Source organism: Panthera onca, chromosome C2 (genome assembly GCF_046562875.1).
Source record: "Panthera onca isolate mPanOnc1 chromosome C2, mPanOnc1 haplotype 2, whole genome shotgun sequence".
Classification (NCBI taxonomy): Eukaryota; Metazoa; Chordata; class Mammalia; order Carnivora; family Felidae; genus Panthera; species Panthera onca.
In genome coordinates, this window is record NC_138347.1 from 121,933,884 (window position 1) to 121,961,745 (window position 27,862).

The window sequence follows — 27,862 nt, forward strand, 5'->3', positions numbered from 1 at the left end:
AAAGTTCTCATAGAGTTTTCATGGCAGTGCCTCATTGTTTCTAGCTTCCAGTTAGAAGTCTGAGGTCATGCTAATTCTCAGTTCTTTGTACAGAATATACAGTATTTATCTGTAATTGTTAGACTTTTCCCTTTATTCCTAGTGTTCTAAATGCCATGGTGATATAGCTTTTATCATTCACTGTGCAGGGCACTCAATGGGCTCTTTCAATATACAGATTTATGTCTGTTAGTTCTGGGAAAGTTCTTGATTTATTTGATAATTATTTGATAATGCCCTCTCCCCACTTCTCTCTGTTCACTCTTTCTGAGCTATGAGTTAAATATTGGTGTTCACAGACTGATCCCCTCTAATATATTCTAATTTTTCATCTTCCTATTTTTGTTCTACTTTTTAAAGCCTTGTTTGAATTCATCTTTCAACATTCATTTTGAAATTTTTATTTTGGCTATCATTTATACTTGCCAAGAACTTTTTCTTATTTTCTGATTATTCTTTTTTCATAGCATCCTGTTCTTGTTTCACAGATGCATTATCTTCTGTTTCACTGGGAGGAGTCATAACTAATTTCTTAATTTTCTGTATTGTCTCTTTATCTTCAGAGATCCCTTTTTTCTCTCAGGCTTGGTTTCCTATATCAAACTATTGCCTCAAGTATCTGGAGATGTTTGGATTTCTGTTCACAGTGCAGCATGAGGCATCCAAAGGCTTATGGGAAGCTCCTCTGTAGGAGCAGGGCTTGCTTACCTGCTGGGCTTCTTTGAATGATGAGGGCATGGCCAGGTGTCAGCACCTGTTTTTCCTTTCTCTGGGCCTATCCAGTTTTCAAAGAATACCCCAGTCTTCTACATGGCTTTTGGCCTCCGGAAGCAGGGCAGACAAAGAAGGCTGCAGTAATGGTAAAGGCTGTGTCCCAAGTGTTGAGTGTGCAGAATTTTCCCTAATCCTCCTCTTTTCAGCTTCTTACTTCACTCTCATTCTCTGCCATGCTGGGTGTGCTGGGTCTGCTGAAAGGCTGTTTAATTTTTCTAGGGAAAACTCCCTAACTGGTCTTCCTTCTTCTGTCCTCACCTCTCCTCCAATGTATTTTCAACATAGAGCTAGAGTAATCCTGCTGAGATGTGGGTCAGATCAGGTCACTCCTCTCAAAATTCTCAAATGCCTTCCCATTCTCAATAGAGTTAAAAACTAAAGTTATCATAATTGCCTAGAAGTCCCCTTGCCCTCCATGCTTACTTCTTGGATTTTTTTTTTTTTTTGTCCTATGACTCTCCCATTACCTCTCACTCCACTCCAGCCATGTTGGCTTCCATACTGGTTTTAGAACACACCAGGTAGCCTCCTGCCATAAGCCTTTGCACTCGCTGTTCGGCTTACCTGGAATTCTCGTTCCCCAGATACACATGGCTTGCTCCCTCACACCTTCTGGCCTTCACTCAAATGTTTCTTCTTCGTACAGCCTTCTCTGGATATCCTAACTAAAACTCCCAACCCCTGACATACATGCTTTATCTCCTTTTCTTGCTTTATTTTTCCCTTAAGTATGATCCCCATCTGATATCCGATATACAATAATGTGTATTTTACTTCTTTTTATAGTTGGTTTACTGTCTGTAATTCACTAGGAAGATCCATGAAAGCAGGAATTCACTGCTTAACTCAAACAAGGCCTGGCATTTGTGGGTTGTCCTGATCAGATGGAGTAGCCATCAAATGTGGGGCACTCCGATTGGGTGGAGGCCAGGGGCACAGGCGATAAAAGAGTTCACCCAAGGCAGAACAAAAGAGATAAAAGTTTACTGAATACATTGTAAGGAAGCAGTGGGCAAGACAGCAAAGGAGACACTGTAACAAAGCACGGGTGAGGAGCCACAGTTACAGGGCACAGTGAGGAGGTAGGAAATGTATGGAATTTTCCCTTTTTGATAATTTTAGGAACTGTGCCCACTGGTAATTGGTTAGTTAGGGCCTATGGTTATTTAGAGGTGGGTCGCTTCGTGAGCCTGTTTGCATTCAGCTCAGTGGTCACCGTGGGCCCTTTGGCCTTGCTCTACAGCATTAATAAATTCATGTTGAAATAAATAAATAAATCAGTAAGAACGAATAAGTGAAACAATCCTTAAGTATTCTGGTGTGTTTTGTTTTTTTTTTTAATTAGTCAAAAAGCAACCCTATAAGATGTAGATAGTTCAACCCTCTGCTAACCTTTTTTTTTTTTTTTTTTTTTTTTTTGTAACAAGTGAGGTTGCTGATGTTTCTGAGGAAGCTTTCATTGTGTGTGTTCCATCATTAAAGGTAGTTCAATAAGAATTCCTTGGTAGGCAAATAAATTACTTTAGGCTATTAATTTGGATTTCATGAAAGAAGTAGAATTAGAACTTAGCTTGTTAACTTGCAAATGATAAGAACACAAAAGCAATCAAAAGAAGAACATTAGTTCTATAATCAGTGATATCACTCATTGCTTTTAATGTTTAAAAGGATACCATTAAGGCTAAATGGCAAGAGATTTCCCTGTAGAATCCAACCAGCTAACCCTGTTTTGAGGAGTCTTTCTAACAATCTGAGGTGCTCCATGGAAACAAGTCATAATTATTTTGGTTCAAAATATGGATGTATTAAAGCTACTCATGATATATACTACTATATTTGGGAAATTAATACTTCCTTGAACTATAAGTTGTTTTTAAATGCTTTTTAAATGAGAATCTGTATTTTCAGGTGGGTATTTCATAATTATCTTCCCTACTTATGCAAATTGAACTATTTACTAAGCAAGCACAATGTTTTGCAGCTCCAAATAAGTACTCAATGAGAATCATTTTCCGTCAAATCATCTGGGACTGCCCATCATTAGCACTTAACTACAATAAAGATCAGAACACTGCCTGTGGTATTTTATAATATCTTTTGCCACAGGGTATAGTAAGTTACTCCCATACTAAGGAAAACCAAATGAAATCATTAACCTGCTTTCAGTTTATTAAGCTCAAATTAAAGTTAAGTTTAAATTATTTTTAATAATTCCATTGAATTTGAATTCAATTCAAATGGACTAGGAAGATGTTTTGTTTCTCCAAAATAAAGGGATAATTTAAAAATCTTGGAATCATTTGATTGGCTTGTGAAGAAATGGCAGTGCAGTAGTTTTAATCTTTTATTTTTATTTTTGAGAGAGAGACAGAGAGTGTGAGCAGGGGAGGGGCAGAGAGAGAGAGAGAGAGAGAGACAGAATCCGAAGCAGGCTCCAGGCTCTAAGCTGTCAGCACAGAGCCTGACGCGGGGCCTCAAACTCATGAACTGTGAGATCATGACCTGAGCCAAAGTCAGACACTTAATCTACTGAGCCACTCTGGCACCTTGGTGGTTTTAGTTTTAAAGTGGTGATTACTTCACTATTGGTGAAGTAATAGTGTAATTCTTGTAAAACTGCCACTGTTTAAAAAAAAAAAAATGCAACCTAAAACTATGCCATGTCTCTAAGATCATTTTATTGAAGAGATGACAAAGACCAATACTTCTACTACTTAATTCTCTCCACATAACCTGCCAGATAATGCACCAAGATTTCTCCCCCACCCTTTTAAAAAATTTTTATTTAAGAGAGAGAGAGAGAGGAAGAGAAAGAGAGAATCTTAAGCAGGCTCTGAGTGGAGCCTTACACGGGGCTCCATCAAAAGACCCCAGGATCATGACCTGAGCCAAATCAAGAGTTGGACACTCAACTGACTGAGCCACCCATGTACATCTCTTTCCCCCTTTTAAACACTGAATTTGGATGTTCAAATCTGTTTATATGTCTTTCATTGAGCTTTATTTAAAATGGCGTTACTTTATCCCTTTGTCAGCTGTAAGTATGGCTATCGTTAATTCTGGTCATGCATATTAATGAAAGGAAGAGGGCAGCGTTGGCCAATGTGTAATAAATAACTCATTCCATATGTGAGTCTCTCATTTTCAAAGGATTACATGGTCATAAACCACCCTTACTGCTCTCCCAATGCCAATCAAATTGAAGCCATCTTTGATGGTCCAGAAAGCACATCAGAATCTTATGAGAGATGTCACCTGAGTTTTCCAATTGCTATCTGGAGGAATATCTGCAGGTGGGTTGGGAAGGAGAATAGAGAATAGGACAGAGTCCCTCAGAGAATAAGTGAGACTCAGAGAAGAGAGGGAAAAGAAAGAGCAACTGAGAAAATTTCAGTCTAATGACAATCGTTACAGTAGCCCCATCCCCCACCCCCTCATCCGGGCTTTCTCTTTCCACAGTTTCAGTCATCGGCGGTCAGGAAGCAGATGAGTTTCCTTCTGAGGAGTCATCAGAAGGTCAGTAGGAGCTTAATGCCTGTCATTCTCCTCACTTCACCTCCTCACGTAGGCTTTGTTATTTCACATCATTACAAGGGTGACTCCAGTACAGTAAGATATTTTGAGAGAGAGGCAAGCCATTTTCACATAGTATGTATTTATTTATTTATAGAGCATGAGCAGGAGAGAGAGGAAGTGGGGGAGAGAGAATCTTTTTTTTTTTTTAAGTTTATTTATTTTTTGAGAGAGAGAGAGAGCACAAGCAGGGGAGGGGCAGAGACAGAGAGAGAAAGGGAGTCACAGAATCTGAAGCAGGCTCCAGGCTCTGAGCTGTTCGCACAGAGCCTGATGTAGGGCTCGAACCCATAAACTGTGAGATCATGACCTGAGCTGAAGTCGGACACTTAACCGACTGAGCCACCCAGGCGCCCCAATCAGAGAGAATCTTAAGCAGTCTCCACACTCAGCATGGAGTCCAACGCCTCAATCCCATGACTCTGGGATCATGACCTCAGCCAAAATCAAGAGTTGGACACTCAACCGACTAAGCCACCGAGGCACCCCCACATAGCTTTAATTACAATATACTATCATAAGCATTCTATTTTACTATTAGTTATTATTGTTAATCTCTTTCTGTGCCTAATTTATAAATTAAACTGTCATAGGTATGTATTCATAGGAAAAAACCTAGTACATACAGGGTTTGATCCTATCTGCAGTTTCAGGCATCCACTGGGGATCTTAGAACATGTCCCCCACACATAAGGGGAGACTACTGTACTTAGGTCAAAGATGACATATGAAATCCTAGAAGTTCTTGAACTCTGTGCAAATCACTGGGCAAATTGGTACAAGGGTAGGCGATTTATGATAGTGCTCTTGGTTATCACTTAGCTCAGACCAGTTATTTAATGAAAAAAGTAGAGAAAGCTGTGAGTAGAATAGCATTTAGGAGTGAATGGATGTGGACAAGTGGAGGGGAACACAAACTGAAAACACTCTACCTGTCTTTCTGGCTCTTAATGCTTCAAGTATGTCAGTAGCAGCCATTTCTCCCAGGACATTGTTTCCAAGGTCAATTTCCCTTAAGTGAGCAGAGTATTTGATCAGGCTGGACAAAGAAAATGACAAATCAAAATGGCAATGTTACTCAAAGAAACTCAATCCACTTATTTTGGAGTATGATCTTTCTTCTTAGGTCCTCAATACTCTCCTTGACCCCACTTCCAAAGATGATGCACTGACCCAATTTGAAAACTGAAGATATCCTGAATTCAGGCTTTTCCAATTTAATCTCTCTAGATTGGATGGCCCCCTTCAGCAAGTTGGTAGGATAAAGACTTAGTTGCCTTCAATATTCCATTCATTTATTTATTCATAAGATGTGAGGGTTGTGCAGGGTTTCCCAGTCCTTTAGATTTTGCACACCGGTAAAATGTCAAAAACTTGGGAGGGAATGGTTTGACAACTTTTAGTATGTCAAATAAATAGCAATTCTCACCTTGTCAATAAATAAAAGAACAAATATTTTTACATGAAATTAGGAAGGGCATAGTCTCAAAATAAAGGATTGCATTTAAAATTGAGTAAGTTTAGCTTTATGAAAAATGAACACACCATCTGTCTTTTTTTTTTTTTTTCTAATCTCTTTGAGGATTATTGAAAATTCCTTCATGCCCTAGCACTGGCCTGACAACTGGTCTTTGGGAATCTCTGGCATGATGAGTGGACGTGAAATCTGGGTGAAGGCCTGGGTTCCTGGTTAGCTTATACCTCCTGTCAACCGTGTAGTCATGGGCAGGTCATGTGTCCTCTTGGGTCTCACCTTTCTCATCTGTAAAACTGGCCTCCAAATTGGCTGTTCTGCCTATTTCATAAGGTTGTGGTGAAAACAGAATGAAGCAGTTCCTGTGAAAGTATCTTGCAAAATGCAGTATCAATGATGCTATCACACTGAGTGCAGGCTTATTAAATGCATATATGTCTAACATTGCAGAGATCAAAGGAATTTAACTCATGGCCTCTGCTCTGAAAGAAATTATCATCTGACTTCCAATAAAACAATTTTGAGTCCTTACCACACACTGAGGATATGAAATTTTAGTCAGGATCAGTAGTGAATATAAGGTCATTCTCTTGCTCCCTGTACACATTTTCTATTGATTCAGCAGCCAGAATTCAAGGGTGGGGCTGAGTGGTTCCACCAGACTCTCCCTCTCAAAGGTCTTGCTCTCCAAAATAGTCTGTCTAATCAGGACTGGCCTGGCTTTGGCTTCCTGAACTGCCTGCCTATATCCAATTCCTTCAGGTAAGATGGGTGAGAACAGGGATGCTTCAGAAGGAAGCAGGAAGAGAATGAAGAATGTTGAAGACGAACTTCACAAGTCGACAATTTTACATCTAACTCTGATTCCAGAGGCCAAGGATTTAATCACTATGCTATTCAGCCTCGCATGAATTATGGTTCTTTATACATCAGATGTGATGAGGGCCACCCACATGCTTAAGCACTTGCGCCCAGCACAAATGGGCCTTCCAAGGGTAGGAGTGGAGCTGAAATCTGCCAAGCTTTGCTGCTCAAGTCCTGGGCCCTGGAGCATAGACCTAGAAAGGTTAACCTCCTCCCACTCATTGGCCAGAGGTGGTACGTTTTTTAACTCATCTGCCCAGAGAGGCTCTTTTTCTAATTTGTATAAAGGTACTTGCTGGAGCCCTAGGCACTATATTTAGCACCTTCCATGATCTAATTTAACCCTATAAGAATCTCTTGAGTTAGACACTATTTTTATCCCCATTTTTACAAAAGAGGAAACCGACTTACAGAGAAATTGTGATAAAAACATAGATAGGTTAAAAGTAAGAGGACAGAGAGAGGTATATCATATTAACATTAATCCAAAGAAAGCTCAAGTGACTATATTAATATTCATCAAAGTAGATTTCAGAAAAGGGAATATTATCAGAGACAAAAGAAAAATATTACTAGGGACTCCATAATGATAATATGAGCCAATTCTTCAAGTGACTTAATCTTAAATATTTTGCACCCAACAAAAGATCTTAAAAATATATGAAACAAAACTGATTAAACTGCAAAGAGGTATGAACAAAGTCACAATTCTCCTCTCAACAACTGATAGAACAAGTAAACAGAAAATTTGTAAAGATACAGAAAACTGTAACAATGCTGCCAACCAACTAAACTTCATTGACATTTATTCACATTCCATCCAAAAACAGCAGAATACACATTCTTTTCAAGTAAACATGGAACATTTACCAAGACAGATCATAATCTGGGCCATAAAACAAGTATGTTCTCCAATCACAGCAGAATTTAATAAGAAATCAACCAGAGAAAAATATTTGAAACATTTACAAATATGTGGAAACTAGGCCGACAGGTCAAAGAAATCAAAAGGAAAATTAGAAAATAGTTTGAATTGAATGACAATAAAAATACGTATCAAAATTTGCAGGATACAATTAAAAAGTCCTTGGTATTAATATAACCATTTACATTAGAAAACCAAAAAGTTTAAAATCAGTAACTTAAGCTTCTACTTTAATAAATTAGAAAGAAAAGCACATATTAAAGCCAAGGTAAACAGAATAAAGGAAATAATAAAAATAAGAATATAATGCAATGAAATTGAAAAAAACTAAAACATTAGAGGAAACCAAAAGTGAGTTCTTTGAAAAGGTAAATAAAATAGATAAAATTCTAATCACATTTATTGGGGGGGAAAAAGAAAACAAATTATCAATGTCAGGCACAAAAGAGGATACATCACTGCAGATCCTCCAGATAGGAAAAGGATGAGAAGGAAATATTATGAATAACTTTAAGGCAATAAATTTGAAAACTTAGCCAAAATGAACAAATTCCTTGAAAGACATAAACTACCGAAGCTTAACACCTTCCTCCCCAAATAACCAGAATAGCCTTCTATCTACTAAAGAAATTGAATTTGTAGTTAAAATCTTCTCATAAAGAAAACTCCAGGTCCAGATGTCTTCACTGGTGAATTTCATCAAATATTTAAAGATAAAATAATGCTGATTCTACACATTCTTTCATAAAATAGAAAAGGAGGGAACACTTCCTAACTCATTCTGTAAGGCCAAAATCACCTTGATCCCAAACCAGAGGAAAACATTACACGAAAGGAAAAGTAGAGACCAATAGTCCTCATGAACACTGATGTGAAAACTCTTACCAAAATGTTAGCAATATACAAAAGGATAAACCATCAGCAATACAGTAAATCTAACAATATATTAAAAGGGTAATAAAATGAAGTTTATCAATATAATTATTATAAAAATAGCAGCAAAGTTATCCAAGTTGGAAATTCCTAACTTTCCTAAATAAAGAAGTAAAGCATATTAGAAAAAGAATCTCTAGGAGCGCCTGGGAGGCTCAGTCAGTTGGGAGTCCAACTTCGGCTCAGGACATGATCTCACATCTCGTGAGTTCGAGCCCTGTGTCGGGCTCTGTGCTGACAGCTCGGAGCCTGGAGCCTGCTTCAGATTCTGTCTCCCTCTCTCTCTGCCCCTCCCCTTTTGTGCTCTATCTCTCTCTCAAAAATAAACAAACATTAAAAAAAAAAAAAAAAAGAATCTTTTTCTGGTAAAATAATAGCCATCAATCAAGACCTCAAGTTTCCAACCTTGGCATGTTCTGTTGCCTTTGATTACCCTAAGGTGCTATAAGTACTAATATCCTGACATGGTATAACCTGGAGTCTTCTACTGGGCAATCTTTCCTATTGTGCTGCAAATGCTGACTTGTGGCTTGGCCCACTGGGTATTTGGATTCAGGAGAGCTGGAGAGAGAGATGTCCAAGGTGGTCAGCATAAACATGGCAAGAAAATATTCTGTTTTCCAGGAGCTTTTGAGAAATGCTCTTTCTGCCTAAGTAGTTTGGGACAACTTTGTAATCAAAAACAAAAAAGTGCTCACACTTGAGTAGTCTGCCTTTCTTCCTCAGGTCACATAGCTGACTTTAGGGGAAAAAAATCTAGAGGTCATAACTCCTGCCTTTCCTCTGTTGCCAACTTCATAAAATGGGGCTTCTAGTGAGGTCTTTGGGACCACTATGTGGGCTCACATACAACTGTCTGCCATTTTTATGATTTCAGGATTTTCCTTAAGATCACAAACCAAGACCAAGGTGGGTCCCTGCTTTCCTCTCAGAGCTAAAAACCCTCACTTAGCACTGTTAATAAACTGCAATTACATTGTTGTCCCTACAATTTAACTAAAGCACCGAGTTTTAGAAGGTGAACAAATAAAACCTCTTAATTTTCTACTCACCATGTTAAAATTTGAGTGAATTCCAACAAGCCATTTTCTCCTTCTTTTCCTTTTCCATCTATGCCATTATCTGCCAAATACAATTTCACTAACCAAGGACCAGCCGAATCTTTAATTTTTTTGATTCCTATAAGAAAATAATAGTATTTTGTTATTTTTAGATAATAGCTCCCCCACTTACCACCAGATAAGTTGATTTTATTTTTAAGATTATACTTATTTGACTTGTGTGAGTAGATTTATTTTGGAATATAGTCAAGGAAATAGATGTAATTTAAGAAATCCTTTAAAAAAGTACTCAGTATATCCTTTATTCTTTATAATAGCAAGCCCCAAATTGCTCTGTATGAAAGGAAATCTCACTTAAGATTTAAATTGTTGCCTTTACTTTGGCTAAAGACGAAAATCAATGTTTCTAGAAATTTCCTAGTAGAAGATAAGCAAGTTGTTCACTGATCCTAGGGAAGTGATAGTCCTTACCCAGGGATTCAGAATCTGCAAAGTTGTCACATTTTTTGAACTCTAGGAGGACAAATATGAAGTAGAAAGAACCATCTTGCCTTTGTAGACTTCATGACTGAGGTCAGTGGTCCTGGAATCTAATTTACCCCCATTGGTCCATTCAGCTTTTATGAAGTTCAGTGTCACTCAGTGCTATGGAATGGCATCATGTATACATTTAATTTATACCCATTCAAGTTTAGGAGTTTGGCAAAGAGAAAGACAGGAAGAGGATGGAGAAGAATAAATAGCCATGGACATGCCAGCTAATTCACTCAGTAAGTGTGATATGAGAAATCTGAGTCTCTGGTCCCAAAGCCAGATTGCCTCCAAGTGTTCGAAATTATATGCTTTGTGTACAATATAACCCCCTAAACACTAGCCAACTACTTCATCTGGGGCTTAGCTAACAAACAATGACCTGTTCCAAAGTTGGCAAGAAACTGCACGGGACTTGGAAATAATATACCTCTATACATTTATTGTGTGGGCAGTTTATTTTTTAACATGAAATTTATTGTCAAATTGGTTTCTATACAACACCCAGTGCTCATCCCAACAGGTTCCCTCCTCAATACCCCTCACCCACCTTCCCCTCCCTCCCACCCCCCCATCAACCCTCAGTTATTTGCAGTTTTTAAGAATCTCTTATAGTTTGGCTCTCTCCCTCTATAATTTTTTTTTCCTTCCCCTCCCCCATAGTCTTCTGTTAAGTTTCTCAGGATCCACATAAGAGTGAAAACATATGGTATCTTTCTCTGTATGACTTCACTTAGCACAACACTCTCCAGTTCCATCCACGCTGCTACAAAAGGCCATATTTCATTCTTTCTCATTGCCACGTAGTATTCCATTGTGTATATAAACCACAATTTCCTTATCCATTCATCAGTTGATGGACATTTAGGCTCTTTCCATAATTTGGCTATTGTTCAAAGTGCTGCTATAAACACTGGGGTACAGTTTAAAGGATTGTAAAGAATCATTTAGCTATACACTGATTTTGCCTAATACGCTGACTTGAGAACCTAATCCCAAGGGCTAGACAGGACTCTTCTGTACTTGAATTCATTCAACATTCAACACATTTTTTTAAAAGAGTATGTTCTTTGTTTAAAATTTTATTTATTTATTTTGAGAGAGATAAAGATAGAGAAAGAGAGCAAGGGGGGAAGGGTAGGGGGGGGAGAGAGAGAGAGAGAGAGAGAGAGAGAGAGAGAGAGAGAGAGAAAGAGAGAGAGAGAGAGAGAGAGAGAGAGAGAGAGAGAATATCCCAAGCAGGCTCTGTACTGTCAGCACAGAGCCCGACGTGGGGATCAAACTCAAGGACTGTGAGATCATGACCTGAGCCGAAGTCAGATGCCCATCCCAGGCGCCCCTTCAACAGATATTTTTGAGCTCTACCAGATGTCAGGCACTGTCCTAGGTGCTAGGAATCCAACAGGGAACAGAAGAGACAAACTCCCTGCCATCTGAAGCTGACATGAAGTGATCGCTATCTAGTGTGTAGGAAGAACAAGGAAGAGAGAAGAGTCAATGATAACCAAGTATAAGTTTTCAATTCATGAAAGAGAATGACTTTTTAGGGCAAGGTGATATAGCTGGACTTTTTGTTATTTTCCTTTTAGGGGAAGGTGATATAGCTGGACTTTTTGTTATTTTCCTTCGAAACACAGTTGGAGGGATGAAAACTAGCCCATCATTTAGTTTCATTGGGGGTAAGCCTAACTTGTCCAAATGTATTTGTTCTTACATCCAGGGCATAGGAATGATGGCAAATGACAGCTGTTATAAATAATTTAACAGTGCTAATATATTAGGACAGTATCTGACACACTGTGGGTGTTTAATAACCATTGAACAAATGAATGAATCAATGAATAATATAGAGTGTAATCATACTGTGGAAACTTTTATCTCACTGTTTATTGTTTTTCCAAGTACAAGGGAGCTAATAATGCCTTGAGACCATTTATGAACACGAATAGGATATGACTTTTCTATTTATAAAATCTCTTCACAAATATAGTGCCTTTGAAAAGTTAAGTTTACTGCTCAGAATAATTAATGATGTGGATACTGATCACATGTGGCACTCGTTTCTTATTGTCCCCTTCTTGCCAGAAAGCAGTGGTGATGAAACATGAGGCCAGTGGAGCTAAGGCCAAAGGCCAAATTCCTGTGCAGTTGCTGAGCACTAGAGCACTACAAGGAAAGAAACAGTTTTTGCGAGTCTACCCCTGCCACCCCACCGACTTAGCCAGTACGGCACAAATGTACGCAATTGGAGAGGAAGGGGGCTTCCGGGTCTGTGACTGGCCTGGTACAGCTTGCATCCCCAGGGGAAAAGCAATCCAAATTCCTCTCCAACTGGTGGAAAGCAAGGTCGCAATGTCATCTCTGCCCATGAAAAATAACCAATTTGGAAAGTGCTGGTCCAAACCATTCTGCAGAATTTAGGGAGTCACAGTGCCCTGTCAGAGGGTAGGAAGGCTGATGTTGCTTAGCACAGGGATTTCCTCCTTTGGGCCTTTATCCAAAATTCAAGCAGAAACAAATACTTTTCTCTGAATAGTAAACAAATTCCTCAGAGTAAAGAAAGGTGAGTACATACTCAGCCCCTGGTAATACTTGATCCACCCCAGCTGTATTCATCCCAACCTATTTTCCCCTAATCTTAACATTTCTTTAAAACAAAAACAAGTTCACAGACAATGACTATTTTATTTATTTATTTATTTATTTTTTTTTTTAACATTTATTTATTTTTGAGACAGAGAGAGACAGAGCATGAACGGGGGAGGGGCAGAGAGGGAGGGAGACACAGAATCAGAAGCAGGCTCCAGGCTCTGGGCCATCAGCCCAGAGCCTGACGCGGGGCTCGAACTCACAGACCGCAAGATCGTGACCTGAGCTGAAGTTGGACGCTCAACCGACTGAGCCACCCAGGCGCCCCGACAATGACTATTTTAATTTACACTCCTCTGTCTCCGAGAACTTAGTGGTGGCACAGCAATGCCAATTGTGACTAAGAGGCCAGAGGGTGTAGAGAAAGAATCTCTGGGTTTAAAACCTCTCTCTAAGAAACTCTGTGGGACTCCCCAGAAAGCCACTTACCTTCTCTGAACCCAAGTTTCCTCGCTGCTCTAACAGAGATAATACTCATTTCCTAGATGCACTGGGAGGATCGACTGGGAAGCATGGTGAAGTAATGGTTGTAGAGGTACTTAGTACACAACAAATGTTACTGCCTGTCTTCTCAGTTTCATTTCTGGAAACTGTAAGTCAGTGAAACACTGGAATGAGAGCGGCCCTACTGGAAAACCTCCTTGTGGAAGGTATCTCCCCTTCTGCCACCGCCTCCCTGAGGATCAGATACATACTTCTTATAATTGCACACCTCCTCTGGAAGCCTCTCCACAGATCCGTCTGGACTCACCCAACCTTGTGCTTCATCCCATTTTCTCTGTGGTTAATTGTCAAGATCCCCCAACTGTCCCTGACTGCAGAATCTTTCACCCTCATTGAATTGGCTATCTGGTCCTTTCAGATTTCCCTCCTAAATATACCTGGACGATCTATCACTGCACTCTGCACTTTTGCTCCTCATGTCTGAACTATCATGATAGCCTCCAAACTGGTCTGTCTCCCTTCACCCGGATGTCCCTTTTTCCAAAACACATGCTGCAATGCTGCCCAAGGTTCTTTTCAAAAATCCAATTCTCATCATGTCACTGCCTTGCTTCAGAGGAATCATGGCTCTAACTTTGCACACAGCAGAAACCCCAACTCAACTGCATTCATGGCTTTTTGGCCACGTGGGTCCTCTGGCCTTTTCAGCTACACCTCCAGCCACTCTCTCAATGACCACTATGCAGTGAACATCACACTTCCCATACACTGAACACTCTGTGCACTTTCACCCCCTGAGCCTTTTCTCATGTGGTTCCCTTTGCCTAAAATGCCCTCTCTTTCCCAGTTGATAAACCTCTTTTCAGTCTTTCTGGAAAGAACTCTATTTCCTATGTGGGCCAGTACTCAAAGGTCAAGTGTAAAACATTTTCATGGAACCAAAAGTTCCCCCAGAGAGGTTCCTCATTTTTTCCCCTCACTCTCTGGTGTCTCCTGGGATCACCAGGACAGCTGCACATTGCATATTCTCTTGGACATCACGCATTTTATTTGGCTTAAGAACTACTCAAATGTTCATCTAAAGATGCCAGGTCTGAGCAGGACCTTCTTCTTAATAAGGCTGATTAAAAAAAAAAAAACAACAAAACTTGCTCAAAATAGTTTCCTTCCATCAACAAGGAATAGGTGTGATTTCCTATGTAATTACCAGAGATTTATAAACCAGAACACTGACTGCAGGACTTAAGGAGGCAAAGTGTAATTAGTGTTGGGTGATTCATACCTTGGACCTTGGAACATGTCCACAAAGGTTTCCATTGTTTGACTATCACTCCAGGATAAAATCCCAAGTAAAATAATTTCAGGATATTAATCAGTAACTTCTGGATCTGGAACCAATAAAACTGTTTTGAAGATTACATCTTGTCTTTTAAACTTGATGCTTGCATTCCTTAATGCCAAAGTATTCCTATGGACCACGGCTATGTTATAAACAATGCCTTCTTTGGGGAAGTGAATTTGGCACTTGGGTGGCATTGGTACTGTAGCAAAGGTCTGATCAATCTCAAGCTTGTAGACTGACCATTTTATGGTTGGATTTTGCTCTCAGTACATGTCTAAGTCATGTACTGGCCCTCCTAGTCCTAAATCCTTGACAATTAAGACACCTAGAAACTACAGTGTGGAGTTTGGGCTAGGAAACAGAGCAGGCCCAGGTGACAGGGCACGCCTGAGTCCTTGCTGAGTCTTTTAGCAACTTTTGGGGCCTTGAGGTGACATGGCAGGACCTGCTGAATGGGGCTCAGGGACGCTATCTTATCTGCAGAAGACTATTCCTGATGACCATTCGGTGACCTCCCATCTTTTGCCATATTCTGGCTCTTTATGGACCTGACAGGCTTGTGATTAGGCATAGGCCAGAACAGATATCACTCACTTGAGTGTTAATCACCCTTCAGACCCAGGGTTCCCAATTCCCACAGACCCCTGGTACAGAGCCAGGGGGCTCAGACATAGGCCAGACTGGGTCTGGAAGAGACAGAGAAGCTGGAGCAGAAACAAGCCTGGGCCCTGTTTGTTCTGTGGTCTCCGAGGCAGAGAAGAGGCATCTAGGAGTCTCACTCTGCCTCCTGATTTTCTTCACTGAGCAAAATAAATCAAGAGTAGGTGATCTGATTTTCTTTTAATTCTAAAGCAGTGGATCTCAAAGTGGGCTAACAGCATCAGCAACACTTGGGAACTTGATAGAAATGTAAGCTCTCCAGCCTTACCTTTGCCTACAGATTCGGTGCTTTGTGGGGCAGGGCCCCACAATCTGTGTTTTAATGAGCCTACTGGGGGCCTCTGATGCTGCTTGAGCTTGAGAACCACTGATCTAATGAATCTTCATGTTCAGTGCTGCTTTGAGGCAGGACTGGCTTAGATGAACAGATGTCTAAATTCTGCAGGCACAGAAATGGAATACTTTTCCTCTTCTATCAACCTACAACTGGCTGCTAAATGTAAAATTGTCAGGTTCTTGTAATTACACGTTTCAGGAGGAATAATAAAGGGTGTCAGGCTTCTGAATGGAGGTTTTGATTCATACAGTATTGTGAGTTCAACTTTCCAAGCAACAGGCCAAAGCCTCCTGTCCACAAAGGGGCAAGCATACAAATAGTTTGGCTGTTTCCAATTGGGACCAAATGGAAACCATCTGGACTCCACCCTTGAGAGGTTAATATAAATCAGCTCCATCTGACCCTTTATTTTGATGCAGGTAGAACTCTTCTACCAAAGACAAAACTCACCCCCAACCAAATACCTTATGACTGAAAGTAATTATCCAAAGTGGGAAGCTATTTTTTCACTTGCTTTGTGAACTCTGGAAAACGGTCTGCTCTGACAAGAAGCTATAAAATAAATATGTATTAAACACAGGATTTTTTTTTCTATTCATTTGAGGCACAGAATCCCTTGAGAGCCAAAAGACTTTAATGGCTCCCACTGTCTACTGGATCAAGTCCCAACTCTGGGCCTGACATGCAAAGTCTTCCTTAATGTGACCTAGCGTTTTTGACAGGTCCACTCACCCACATCCTCTTGTTCCAGCTAAATTTGTAGGCTTGCGGGCTTGCACTGTTAAGCCTCTCTCCTCTCTCAAATCCTTCTTCCTGTAAGTCCTTTCTTTCCACATGTCAACTTCTAACTCCTCCTCAGTTTCACCCCTGGGGAACAATGCCCTTCTCTGAACCCAGTGTCCATCCCTGGGTTCTCTAGGTTCACTGGGTTCTCTAAACCCAGTGTCCATGTTTGGCCCCTGGAAGATGCTGCCTTGTGTGGCTATTTGTTTTCCTAGATGTGTATCCTGTTTATAAACTACATTCTGAGCCCCCCCCAGTTATGAACTGAATTGTGTTCCCTCCCCAAATTCCTATGTTGAAGTCCTAAGTCCCAGCTCCTCAGAATGTGATCTTTTTTGGATGTAAGGTCGTGGCAGATGTAATTAGTTAAGATGAGGTCAGACTGGAGTAGAGTTGGCCCCTAATCCAGTATGACTGATGTCCTTATAAAAAGGAAATCTTGGACACAGATGCACACAGGGAGAATGTGTGGGGAACATGAAGGCCAAGGTCGGGGTGATGCTTCTATAAGCCAAGGAACACTAGATTGCCAACAAACCACCAGTAGCTAGGAGGCAGGCATGGAACAGATTCCCCCTCAGAACCTCTAGAAGGAACCAGCCCTGCCGACATCTTGATCTTAACTTCCAGGCTTCAGAACTGTGAGACAATACATTTTTGTTGTTTAAGGTCAAAAGAGGCAAGCCTGATATTTTTGTGCCAGGTTTTAGCAGCTGAAAGGTATTATTGTGACATGGGCCTCAACAAAGCTATTATTTAAAAGCTAGAGGATGAACAGTTGTATTGCTCTCTTTTTGACCTTTCTCTCAAACTATCTACCTTCTTGAGGGTTACACATTTCCAGGGCCTACATTAGGGTGGGAGGTTGGGGGGCTTGGGTCAGGGGGGTGGCACACAGGAGGTGTCATTCACGAAGGCCTCACAATCAGACTCTGCTGTCATTGCCTATTGAGGTTATGCATGCATTCTCTGTGTTTTTATATGTATTAGAAGAGTTAGCTTGTTAAACATAAAGACTAAGTATTATGAAATTTTTTAACCTTCTTTGCTTAAAAAAATTTTTTTTTTTAATCAGGAAGTCCCAACAAATAGAAGTGGTCAGAACCTCTCTCCTATTAGAAGAGTTAGCTTGTTAAACATAAAGACTAAGTATTATGAAATTTTTTAACCTTCTTTGCTTAAAAAAATTTTTTTTTTTAATCAGGAAGTCCCAACAAATAGAAGTGGTCAGAACCTCTCTCCAGCCTTGAGAAGTCTTGAAGTTCCCATACAGATTTTGACCTTTGGGTCTTGGTGCAATGTCAAGTTAACTGCACAGCGTGATACACAGATTCAGTCTTTGTCTTCATTACCACTTTCTGCTAGGTCTATATGGAGAGTTAGAACTAGTGACCCAGCAGTCCTCTGCCTTCAGATGTCATCTGGCCCAGTGTAAGGACTGTCCTCTGTAGGGCCACCTGCCTTGGAGACCAATGATCATCCTCATCCCAAAAGGAATGCCCAAAAATCAACTCCTCCGAAAGGATTTTTGATTGAAAATATCCCCAAATGGTAAATAAATGTCTAAAACAAGTGATAACCTAGAATGGCTCTTGTTATTATTCTTTTTTTTTTTCTTTTAGTAGGTTTTCCAAAATCTACTAGCACTACCCAGTGGAAAGACTGTATTTATACCAGATGACAGAGACAGGTCTGATAAATTTTCTCACTTTTCACTTTCATTTGGCTTTTTAGATCCTAAGAATTTGTATTTACCTACTTAAGAGAGATTTCGCAGAGGAGACACAAGGATAGTTTAAAAAATAGGAAAAAGACCACGAAAACAGATTAAAATTGAGAAAGAAAAAGGCACAGGGCAACGAGTTACATCACAAAGGCCTGTCACCTTCCGCACACTAATTGTATGAAAAAAATATATATATAGTGGACTAACACAAAACAACATGAGTTTAGGTTAGCCTCCACAAAGAGTTTCCCACAGACTGTGCTCATGACACCTCTAGTGATCATCTTGTGCTTATCTTTACTTTTTTTAATGTCTATTTATTTTTGAGAGAGAGAGTATGTGTGAGCAGGGGAGGGGCAGAGAGAGGTGGAGAGAAGATCTGAACCAGATTATGTGCTGACAGCAGAGAGCCCTATGTGGGATTCGAACCCACCAAGAGACCATGACCTGAGCCGAAGTTGGATGCTTAACCAATTGAGCCACCAAGGTGCCCCTTGTGCTGTGTCTTTATAACCTCAAAATGCTAAAGCTGGAGTGGAATTTAGGAAGCTGTGAGCGCAAATTCTTTGGTTTGCAGAATAGGATGCTGAGATACAGGCACCAGGGCAAGCGCTGGGCACAGAACCCATGTTCCCTAATGCTGAGCTTTGCATCTTTAATGCTTGGAGAGCTTCTCACTTTGTTCAGTCCTGCTCTGAGGTTATGGAGTTGGTGATTTCTTAAAATTCCCTCTAAATGACTCCATTTCTGATGCTAAGCAATGAGGGTAGAAGAGAAGTCTCCAAGCTGAATCAACCAGGTCCCGCTAGCTGTTTACTGCAGAGATACTGCCAAACGAGCCCACACCCCCTAATGGATGCTGGCTTGCTGAATGTGCCGAAGAAATCCCTCTGGTGGACAAGGCCAAGCTGTTCTGTGTTTGGTTTCCGTGACACCATAAGACACGGAGTCTTCTTTCTCTCCAAGTGAGTTTTTCCGTTTGGGGTAATTACTGTAGTAGCAGGACTGCACAGCCCGGGAAAGGAGGAAGCGATTTACAGATGAAGGAAGAGGGAAGGAGAGTTGAAGCGAGAACCAAGTACCTCTTTTTCTCCTCTCCTTCCCTGAAGCAGTTTTCCCTGTTTCAGCACCAGATGGCTTTGTAATCCGGTTCGAAGTTGAACTTGCCCTCTGTTTGGCTGCATGGAAAAGAAAAGGATGGGGGAAAAAGCCTGTTCAGAATTGTATGAATGGGGCTTTACACACTTTGCTATTAATTATTTCCTTCATTTTATGTACACTTTGAGCAGAGATATTCTCGTGAGAGGATTATCCGGCCTATTGTCAAATCCCACTCATTTCAGTTCAGTTCTTTCTTTCTCATGTTTCTTTCCTCAAAGGCTTGAGGAGAGCATGCAACCAAGTAGGGCCCCAAGTATCATCCTAAAAGGCCTCTTGTACATTCTCCACATTCCACAGCTGCCCTCTATAAAAGTGGCTCCAAACATCTGAGATTAGTAAGAATGTAGCAGAGAGGAGCACATTTTTGGCGTATTTTTAAAAATATTAGTATATTATCACTCTAGAGTCATTCTAGTCCCTTCCTTTCCTTTCTCTTGCACCCCACATCCCAAGCATCAGGAAATGGGAGAGATGTGGAACATGATCTCCTCTGCCACTGCCCTGGTCTCACTTGGGTAGACCCCTCTCACTTCCCACCCTCACTGCTCCCTGGATGAGGACAGCTTTCCAACAGGCCTCCCCACCCCCCCCCCCCCAGCCCCACCCGGTCCATTTGCTATACAGACTGAGAGGTCTTTCTCAAACCTAAGTCCTAAGTAAGTCCTAACTCCTCTGCTCCCTTGTCACTAACAAGGCCCGTGATCCCTTGTCCCTGTCATCACCTAGGTACCCTTCTGCTCCCTGTGCACAGGCCTCTTGGAGACTTGGCGTAGGCTGTTCCCTCTGCCTGGCACGCTCTCCCCACTGGCAGGATCACGCCCTCACCTCCTGGTCTGTACACAAATGCTGTCTTTTCAAGGAGGACTACATTCAACCATCTATTTAAAATCACACCCCAACCATCGTCCTTCCCCAGACTCCCAAACTTGCTAATCTTGCTCGACACTTTTTTAAAGTTTACTTATTTTTTAATTTTTAAATAATCTCTACACTCAACATGGGGCATGAATTCATGACCCTGAGATTAACAGTCACATGCTCTTCGAACTGAGCAGCCAGGCCCCCTTGGACATTTTCTTTTTTCCATAGCAATGACCACCTTCTAACAAACTAGAGCATGTGTATATTTATTATGCCTTTTAAAGACTATCTGACTTCCCCACCCCATACATACACAGCGCATGTGCACACCCATGCACACACACGCACACGCACACTGCATTCCCAGCCCCCTCCTCGGGGGCAAGGACCTTTGTTTTCTACCCTATGTATCCCAAGCACCAGGAAGAGTACTTGGTGTATGTTAGGAGAGACAGAAATGCACACATGCGAACACACACATGATGAAGGAAGCAACATCATTATTAAGATTGCATTTTACACATTATAACAATTAAGAAGAACTTGTCATTGGCTCATGAGGTGTTCCTGCCTCTCTGTCAGCGATGGAGAGCCATTGTGCCTGACACTGGTGGGCAGAAGCAGTAACTGGGAGGCCTGGGAGCAGCTCACAGAACAAGAGAGAAAACCAAGCATTTGGGCCTTAAAACACAGTGGCCTCAAAACATTTTTGCTCCCCTCACATCCCACAGGAATATTGAAAGGCGATGTACTATCTTTACAGTTTTAGGTTGGTTGTCTAAACTCACTCATCATAAGTTTTAAAATATCAAGGCATGAGATTTCTAGGATATAGCAAATACTGGCCTTTAAAAATAAAATCTGTTACACCACTCTCTTAAGTGTATCCAGTAGAATCTAAATTCCCAGCAATTTGGTATCTATCATCATCCATTAAGAAATCCCAAACAACCCAAAATGTGAGCAGATTCTTCTTCAGTGGTTGAAAATTTTACATCATTCCCTTTTACTATTGTGTTAAAAAAATTTTTTTTTTAATGTTTTTATTCATTTTTGAGAGAGAGAACATGAGCAGGGGAGGGTCAGAGAGAGAAGAGGACAGAAGATCTGAAGCAGGCTTTGTGCTGACAGCAGTGAGCCCGATGCAGGGCTCTAACTCACAAACCACAAGATCAGGCAGGACGTGAGCTGAAGTTGGATGCTCAACTGACTGAGCCATACAGGTGCTCCTCTTATGTTTTCACTCGTATTTTCATTCTACTTACTCTGCTGAATTTTGTATTTGCAAGTCTTTTCGATTTCATCCTGTTATACTTCTCTGTAATAAAAATACTACATTTACGGGTATTTAAAATTTTTAAATATCTTGGGATTATAAAACTCTAAGGTATTAAAAATGTATTCTGCAGTTATTAATCAATTTTAGAAGTATAAAACTGATTAGTATAATATATACATTTTATACATTTTGATAAATCCTAATACAGAAATAAAATTTTATTGAATGCCTCTCTTATGAGATGGATGCTGTTTTACTTGCTTTTATAATTAATTCATGTATTCATTAAAGAATATTACTGCTAACATGAGGCAGACTTCAGCATCAGTGCTATTTCTATTTTTCATTGTTATAGTTCCGATACTGAGAAATCTTGTTCACATAGATGGGGATAAAATAGGGTTGCCAGATTTAACCCCTTTTGTCCCCCAAACATATAGGATACTCAGTTGAATTGTTATTTTTTTATAATCTTTTTCATGTTTGTTTATTTATTTTGAGAGAGCAAGACAGAGACAAAGCACTAGCAGGGGAGGGACAGAGAGAGAGAGGGGGAGAGAGAATATCAAGCAGGCTCCATGCAATCAGCACAGAACCCAACACAGGGCTCGATCTCACAAACTGCAAGATCATGATCTGAGCTGAAATCAAGAGCTGGATGCTTAACCAACTGAGCCACCCAGGCACCCCCCCCCCCACACACACACAATTGAATTTTAAATTTCAGGTAAACAACGAATAATTATTCTAGTTAAGTATATCCCAAACATTGCATGGGATATACTTATTAAAAATTACATGTTTTCCATCTAAAATTCAAATTTAATTGGGTAATCCTAGAAGGAGTTTTATCACAGCAGTATTATTCAGTTCTTTGAACCCCTGTATGATAGGCTAAATATCACACAGCGGTTGATCAAAATAAAACATATTTGTGATGATCTGTCAATTGATAGCTTGATTAAATCCTCCTTCAATTTTGTTAAAACCAAAAATCGGAAGCCACGTGGTATCTAAAAACTGGCATGTCACTGACTACAGTCATTCACTTTCTCAACACTTCCACTAATATTTTGAATTGTCTCTGCTTTTGGTACATACCCTAGGGAAAATAATGTCTGCTAAGATACTGGATGTGAGAGAAGCATGCCTTTCTCTCGCAAAGTAGAAAGATTGTGACAAAGTATATTAACCACAAGTACTGGATCCTTATGAAAGTTCAGAATCTGGACATTTCTTTCAAACAATCCACACCTCCCAAACACACCTACTGCGGTTTTCATGTACCCTCTCTCTGTCTTAGTGCATTTGGTCTACTATAACAAAATACTGTGGACTGGGTGACTTATAAACAACAAACATTATTCCTCACACCTCCAGAGGCTGGGAAGTCCAAGATCCAGGCACTGACAGATTTGGTGTCTGGCGAGAGCCGGCTTCCTGGTTCATAGATGGCTGTCTTCTCGTTGTAACTTCACAGGGCAGAAGAGGCAAGGGAGCTCTCTGCACTCTTTTTTTTTTTTTTTTTTTTTGTAATTTTTAATTTTTATTCTTTTTTTTTTTATTTTTTAGAGAGAGAGAAAGCACAAGTTGGGGAGAGGGGCAGAGGGAGGGAAAGAGAGAGAGAATCTTAAGCAGGCTCCACGCTCAGCACAAAGCCTGATGTGGAGTTTGATCCCAAGACCCTGGGATAATGACCTGAGCTTAAATCAAGAGTCGGATGCTCAACCGACTGAGCCACCCAGACGCCCGTGGGCTCTCTTTATAAGGGCGCTAATCCCATTCATGAGGGTTTCAACCTCATGGTCTAATCACCTTCTAAAGGCCCCACCTCCTAAACCATCACCTCAAGGATTAGGACTTCAACATATGAATGTGGGGGGCACATAACATCAGTCTATAGCACCCTTGTTTCCAGACAAGAGCTGTAAAGGACAGGGACCAGGGCAGTCCCAGGGATCTGGCAGGATGTGCTAACACACAGATTGTTGTGGGGGGGTGGTGTGCCAGGTTCCTCTGCTCAAGACTCAGGTTTTTGGTGTGGCAGGGCTTGGTTTCAATACCCATCTGTGGCCAGGAGAGGGCTGGTAATATTCTTTAATTTTTTTTTTTTTTTTTTTTTTTTTTTTTTTTTTTTTTTGCCTCCTATGCCTCTTTTTTCATTTATGACTATCCTGCTGGCAAAGAAGTGAAATCAAGATGGGAAAACCAAATTTGTCTGAGCAAAGGTCTAACGATCCAGCTTTCAAATAGAAGGTACTTTTACTCTGTGCTGGTGCATATGTTACTGCTATGGACTGAATATTTGTGTTCCCCAAATATTCATATGTTGATCCCCCAGTGTGGCTGTATTTAGAGATGGGGCCTCTAAGGAAGTAATTAAGGTTAAGTGAGGTCACACGGGTGGGACTCTGATCAGACAGCATTAGTGTTTTCACTAGAGGAACACCAGAGAGCTCTGTCTCTCCCTCTGTCTGCTTGCACACACCTAAGGACAGCCGTGTGAAGACCCAGCAAGAGGGTGGCCTTCGGCAAGCCAGGAAAGGAGCTCTTACCAGGATCAGAATCAGCTAGCACTTTGATCTGGGACTCCGAGCTTCCATAATTGTGCAAATTAAACAAAAAAAATTTGTTTAAGCCACGCAGCCTGTGCTATTTTGTTACAGCAGCCAGTTCAGGGGAGTCTAACACAGTTACCCAAAGAATGCAGAATAGCTAAAAGGTACCAGTTGACCTGCCTAAAAATCAAGGTTCAAGTGAATGAATAATGAAAGGAACTTCAAAGAGGTTCTGCGTGCTGACCGCTGACTGCAGGCCTGGCCCAGCTGGAGCAGTTTCCACCCTGTCCCAGGTTGCTGTGAAGAATGACAGGGCAGGCACTCTCTCAGGTCAGCTCTGACCCTGGCTTGTTTGGTCTCTGGGAAACGAAATCCAGAACCTTTAAAATCAAGCCTCAATGCCCCTTTGATCAGAAACCACTTAGAACAACCATAAAAGGAAATCTCCACATTTTCCCTTCTCCACATTCTTGTAATTTTTTTTTTTTTGCCTTTCCAATCCCACACCTCATACCTGTCCCTGCCTGCCACATGCCAATCCCAATCCCAATATTTCCAATTATTTTTCTTAAAAAGCACAGATTCACTTGGTTATCTAGGCCTGAAGTTATAATAGAAGACTTCATAAATAGGACTGTGGCCTTTTACAGGATTGGTGGTAAAAATCGCAGAGGGAAAGTAATACTTGGATAACAAACACTGTTTTCCAGGTCTCTTCTATATATTTATTGGGTTGACTGAATTATCAAATTCAACAAATAACCTATATAATTCTGATATCATGAAAGTTCCTAAATGGAGGATAACTATTGTATTTACAAATCTCCCACAGTTACAAGTTCTTTGCACTCACTTCCACAAAGTGGCCTTGACTTCAGCTCTCTTTATTTTTATTTTTTATCAAAAAAAATTTTTTTAATGTTTATTTATTTTTAAGACAATGCGAGAGAGAGTGTGCAAGCAGCAGAGGGGCAGACAGAGGGAGACACAGTATCTAAAGCAGGCTCCAGGCTCTGAGCTGTCAGCACAGAGCCCGACGCAGGCCTTGAACTCACGAACCGTGAGATCATGACCTGAGCTAAAGTTGGACGCTTAACCGATTGAACCACTCAGGCGCCCCTATTTTTTTTTAAAGTTTGTTTATTTATTTTGAGAGAGAGTTCAGGAGAGGCAGATAGAATCCCAAGCAGGCTCTGCACCGTCAGCGCAGAGCCCGATGCGGGCTCACTCTCACAAACTGTGAGATCATGACCTGAGCCAAAGCCAAGGATCGGATGCTTAACTAACTGAGCCACCCAGGTGCCCAGTTCCTTTTTTTTTTTTTTTAATAGCACAAGTCAGTGAATACTTTTTTTTACTGAGATAAAATTAACATCTAACATTATATTAGTTTCAGGTGTACAACATAATGACCCGATATTTGTATACGTCGCAAAACATTCACCACAGTAAGGTAGTTGTCCATCACCACACAGAGTCACAAATTTTGTTTCTTATGATGAGAACTTAAGATCTACTCTCTTCACGGGGTGCCTGGGTGGCTCAGTCGGTTGAGCGTCCGACTTTGGCTCAGGTCATGATATCACAGCTCATGAGTTCGAGCCCCACATCGGGCTCTGTGCTGACAGCCTGGCCTGGAGTCTGCTTCGGATTCTGTGTCTCCTTCTCTTGCTGTGCCCCTCCCTCATTCATGCTCTGCCTCTCCTTCTCTCAAGAATAAATAAAACATTAAAAAAAATTTTTTAATAAAAAAAAAGATCTACTCTCTTCACAACTTTCAAATATATAATACAGTGTTATTAACTATTGTCCCCATGCCGGACATTGGCCTTGAGCTCTTCATCTTCATTTTTTCAGGCAAGTAAAGTGACTATGTTCACCAACATGCCTCAAGTTTACTCTCCTGGGAAAAGGTTGTTGTTGCTATAATAATGAGGATGGTAATGATGATAATTAATATCCCTTAAGTACTTACTATGTGCAAGGCATCATGTCAAATTAACTGTCTTACATTATACCACTTATTCCTCATTAAACACTATGAGGTGGTTATCATTATGTTTATTTTGTAGCTGAAAAAGCTAAAGTTAGATCAATTGATAATTTGCCCAAACTAATGCACAGCTGGGGTAGGATCTGAACCCAGACCTGACTTTAAGGCTGTGCTATTAGCCACTTGGTAGAGTTTCTGTTACCAATGATTAAAGGTAATCAGCTTTATTATTTAAAAAAAAATTTTTTTTTAACGTTTATTTATTTTTGAGACAGAGAGAAACAGAGCATGAACAGGGGAGGGGCAGAGAGAGAGGGAGACACAGAATCTGAAACAGGCTCCAGGCTCTGAGCTGTCAGCACAGAGCCCGACGCGGGGCTCGAACCCACGGACCATGAGATCATGACCTGAGCTGAAGTTGGACGCTCAACCGACCAAGCCACCCAGGCGCCCCAAAGGTAGTCAGCTTTAAAACATGTCATAAATATGCGTATTAGGGATCTATTAAGGGAGTAAGCGGCTGTTGTTCCTGTCTGTCCAGCATCTGTCCTTATCTGTTTACTTCTTTGGGGGACTGTCACTTCCCACTCCCCCACCCCCTCTGTGAATGGTGTGATTCTTGTTTGGCTGCCCGTTCCTGTGCTCCACCCCTTCCCCAATGGGGTGTATGGTCAGTCCTGGCCAGTTACGGTTTATCATGACCTGGGCTGTAGGGACTGGTCCAGGAGGTATGTATGTGGCCATTGTGAGTCCTCCTGTGGGATCTGACCCACAGTCACTGGAAGACAGAGGCTCACACTTTCTGGCTGATTATAAGTCATGATGCTATAGCCCTGGGACAGCTGGTAGACATGTCAACAAGCCAGATGCAGAGGAAGGCTGGCTGGACCGGGGGAGAAGGCCAACCCTCGGAAGGGAAGTAGAGTCGAGAGCAGCAAACTCCGGGTCTCCTGATGACATGGTCTGAGCCCCTGAACTCGGCTATCTCTGAAGGTAGCTATGAACGTCTAGTTATGTGAGCCAATAAACCCCTATTTACCTTTAATTCCGTTTGGGTTGCTTTCCCTTTTAACTGAAAGAGTTCTGATTAACATGCTGTACAAGTACCCATCGCTGCTATAATGAACGACCATAAACTTAGTGGCTTCTAACAATAGGAGTGTATTACCTTACAGTTCTGGAGGTCAGAAGTCCAAAATGGGTCTCACAGTCAAGGTTTTGGGGGACTGCATGACTTTTGGTGGCTTTGGGGAAGAATCTATTGCTCTGCTCCTTCCAGATCCTAGAGGCCACCTACATTTCCTGGCTGCTGGCCCTTTCCTCATATCACTCCAACCTTTCCTTCCATGGTCAATCTCCTCCTCTCTGGCTCTGACCCTCCTGCCACCCTCTTGCAAAGATCCCCTGATTACACTGGACCCACCCATATGATCCAGTATAAGCCCCCATCTCAAGGTCCTCAACTTTATCATATCTGCACAGTCCCTTTTGCCATGTGAGGTTAACACCAACACAGGTTCTGAGGACAAAGACATTGTTGGGGGTCCGTTATTCTACTCTCATGCATACTCAGGAAGAAGAATTTCCACTGACCACTGGAAGGTCCCTTTTTAAAAAATGTTTATTTTTGAGAGAGAGCGCGCGAACAATCGGGGAGGGGCAGAGAGAGAGAGAGGGAGACAGAATCCGAAGCAGGCTCCAGGCTCTGAGCTGTCAGCGCAGAGCCCGACATGGGGCTTGAACTCACGAACCATGAGATCATGCCCTGAGCCAAAGGTGGACACTTAACCGACTGAGCCATCCCAGGCACCCAAGGAAAGGTCACTTTAATCACAAAGCAGTTTCCTTCTTTAGGTGGTCCCAAAGAGTGTTGAGCGAAGTTCCCCAGCACTTAC

At 41.2% G+C, this 27,862-nt stretch overlaps 1 protein-coding gene across 4 annotated transcripts in view; it reads right to left on the reverse strand.

Annotated features, from left to right (window-relative positions):
* Window positions 1–27,862, reverse strand: part of LOC132684229 (uncharacterized) — a 54,554-nt gene that overhangs the window by 8,982 nt on the left and 17,710 nt on the right. For all 4 annotated transcript variants that reach the window (XM_078432285.2, XM_078432284.2, XM_078432287.2 and 1 more), the window contains exons 7-9: window positions 19,198–19,293; window positions 9,635–9,761; window positions 5,319–5,425 (exon numbers count right to left, since the gene is read on the reverse strand). In XM_078432285.2, the coding sequence (XP_078288411.1) occupies window positions 5,319–5,425; window positions 9,635–9,761; window positions 19,198–19,293 (330 nt within the window). The remainder of the gene's footprint in view (window positions 1–5,318; window positions 5,426–9,634; window positions 9,762–19,197; window positions 19,294–27,862) is intronic.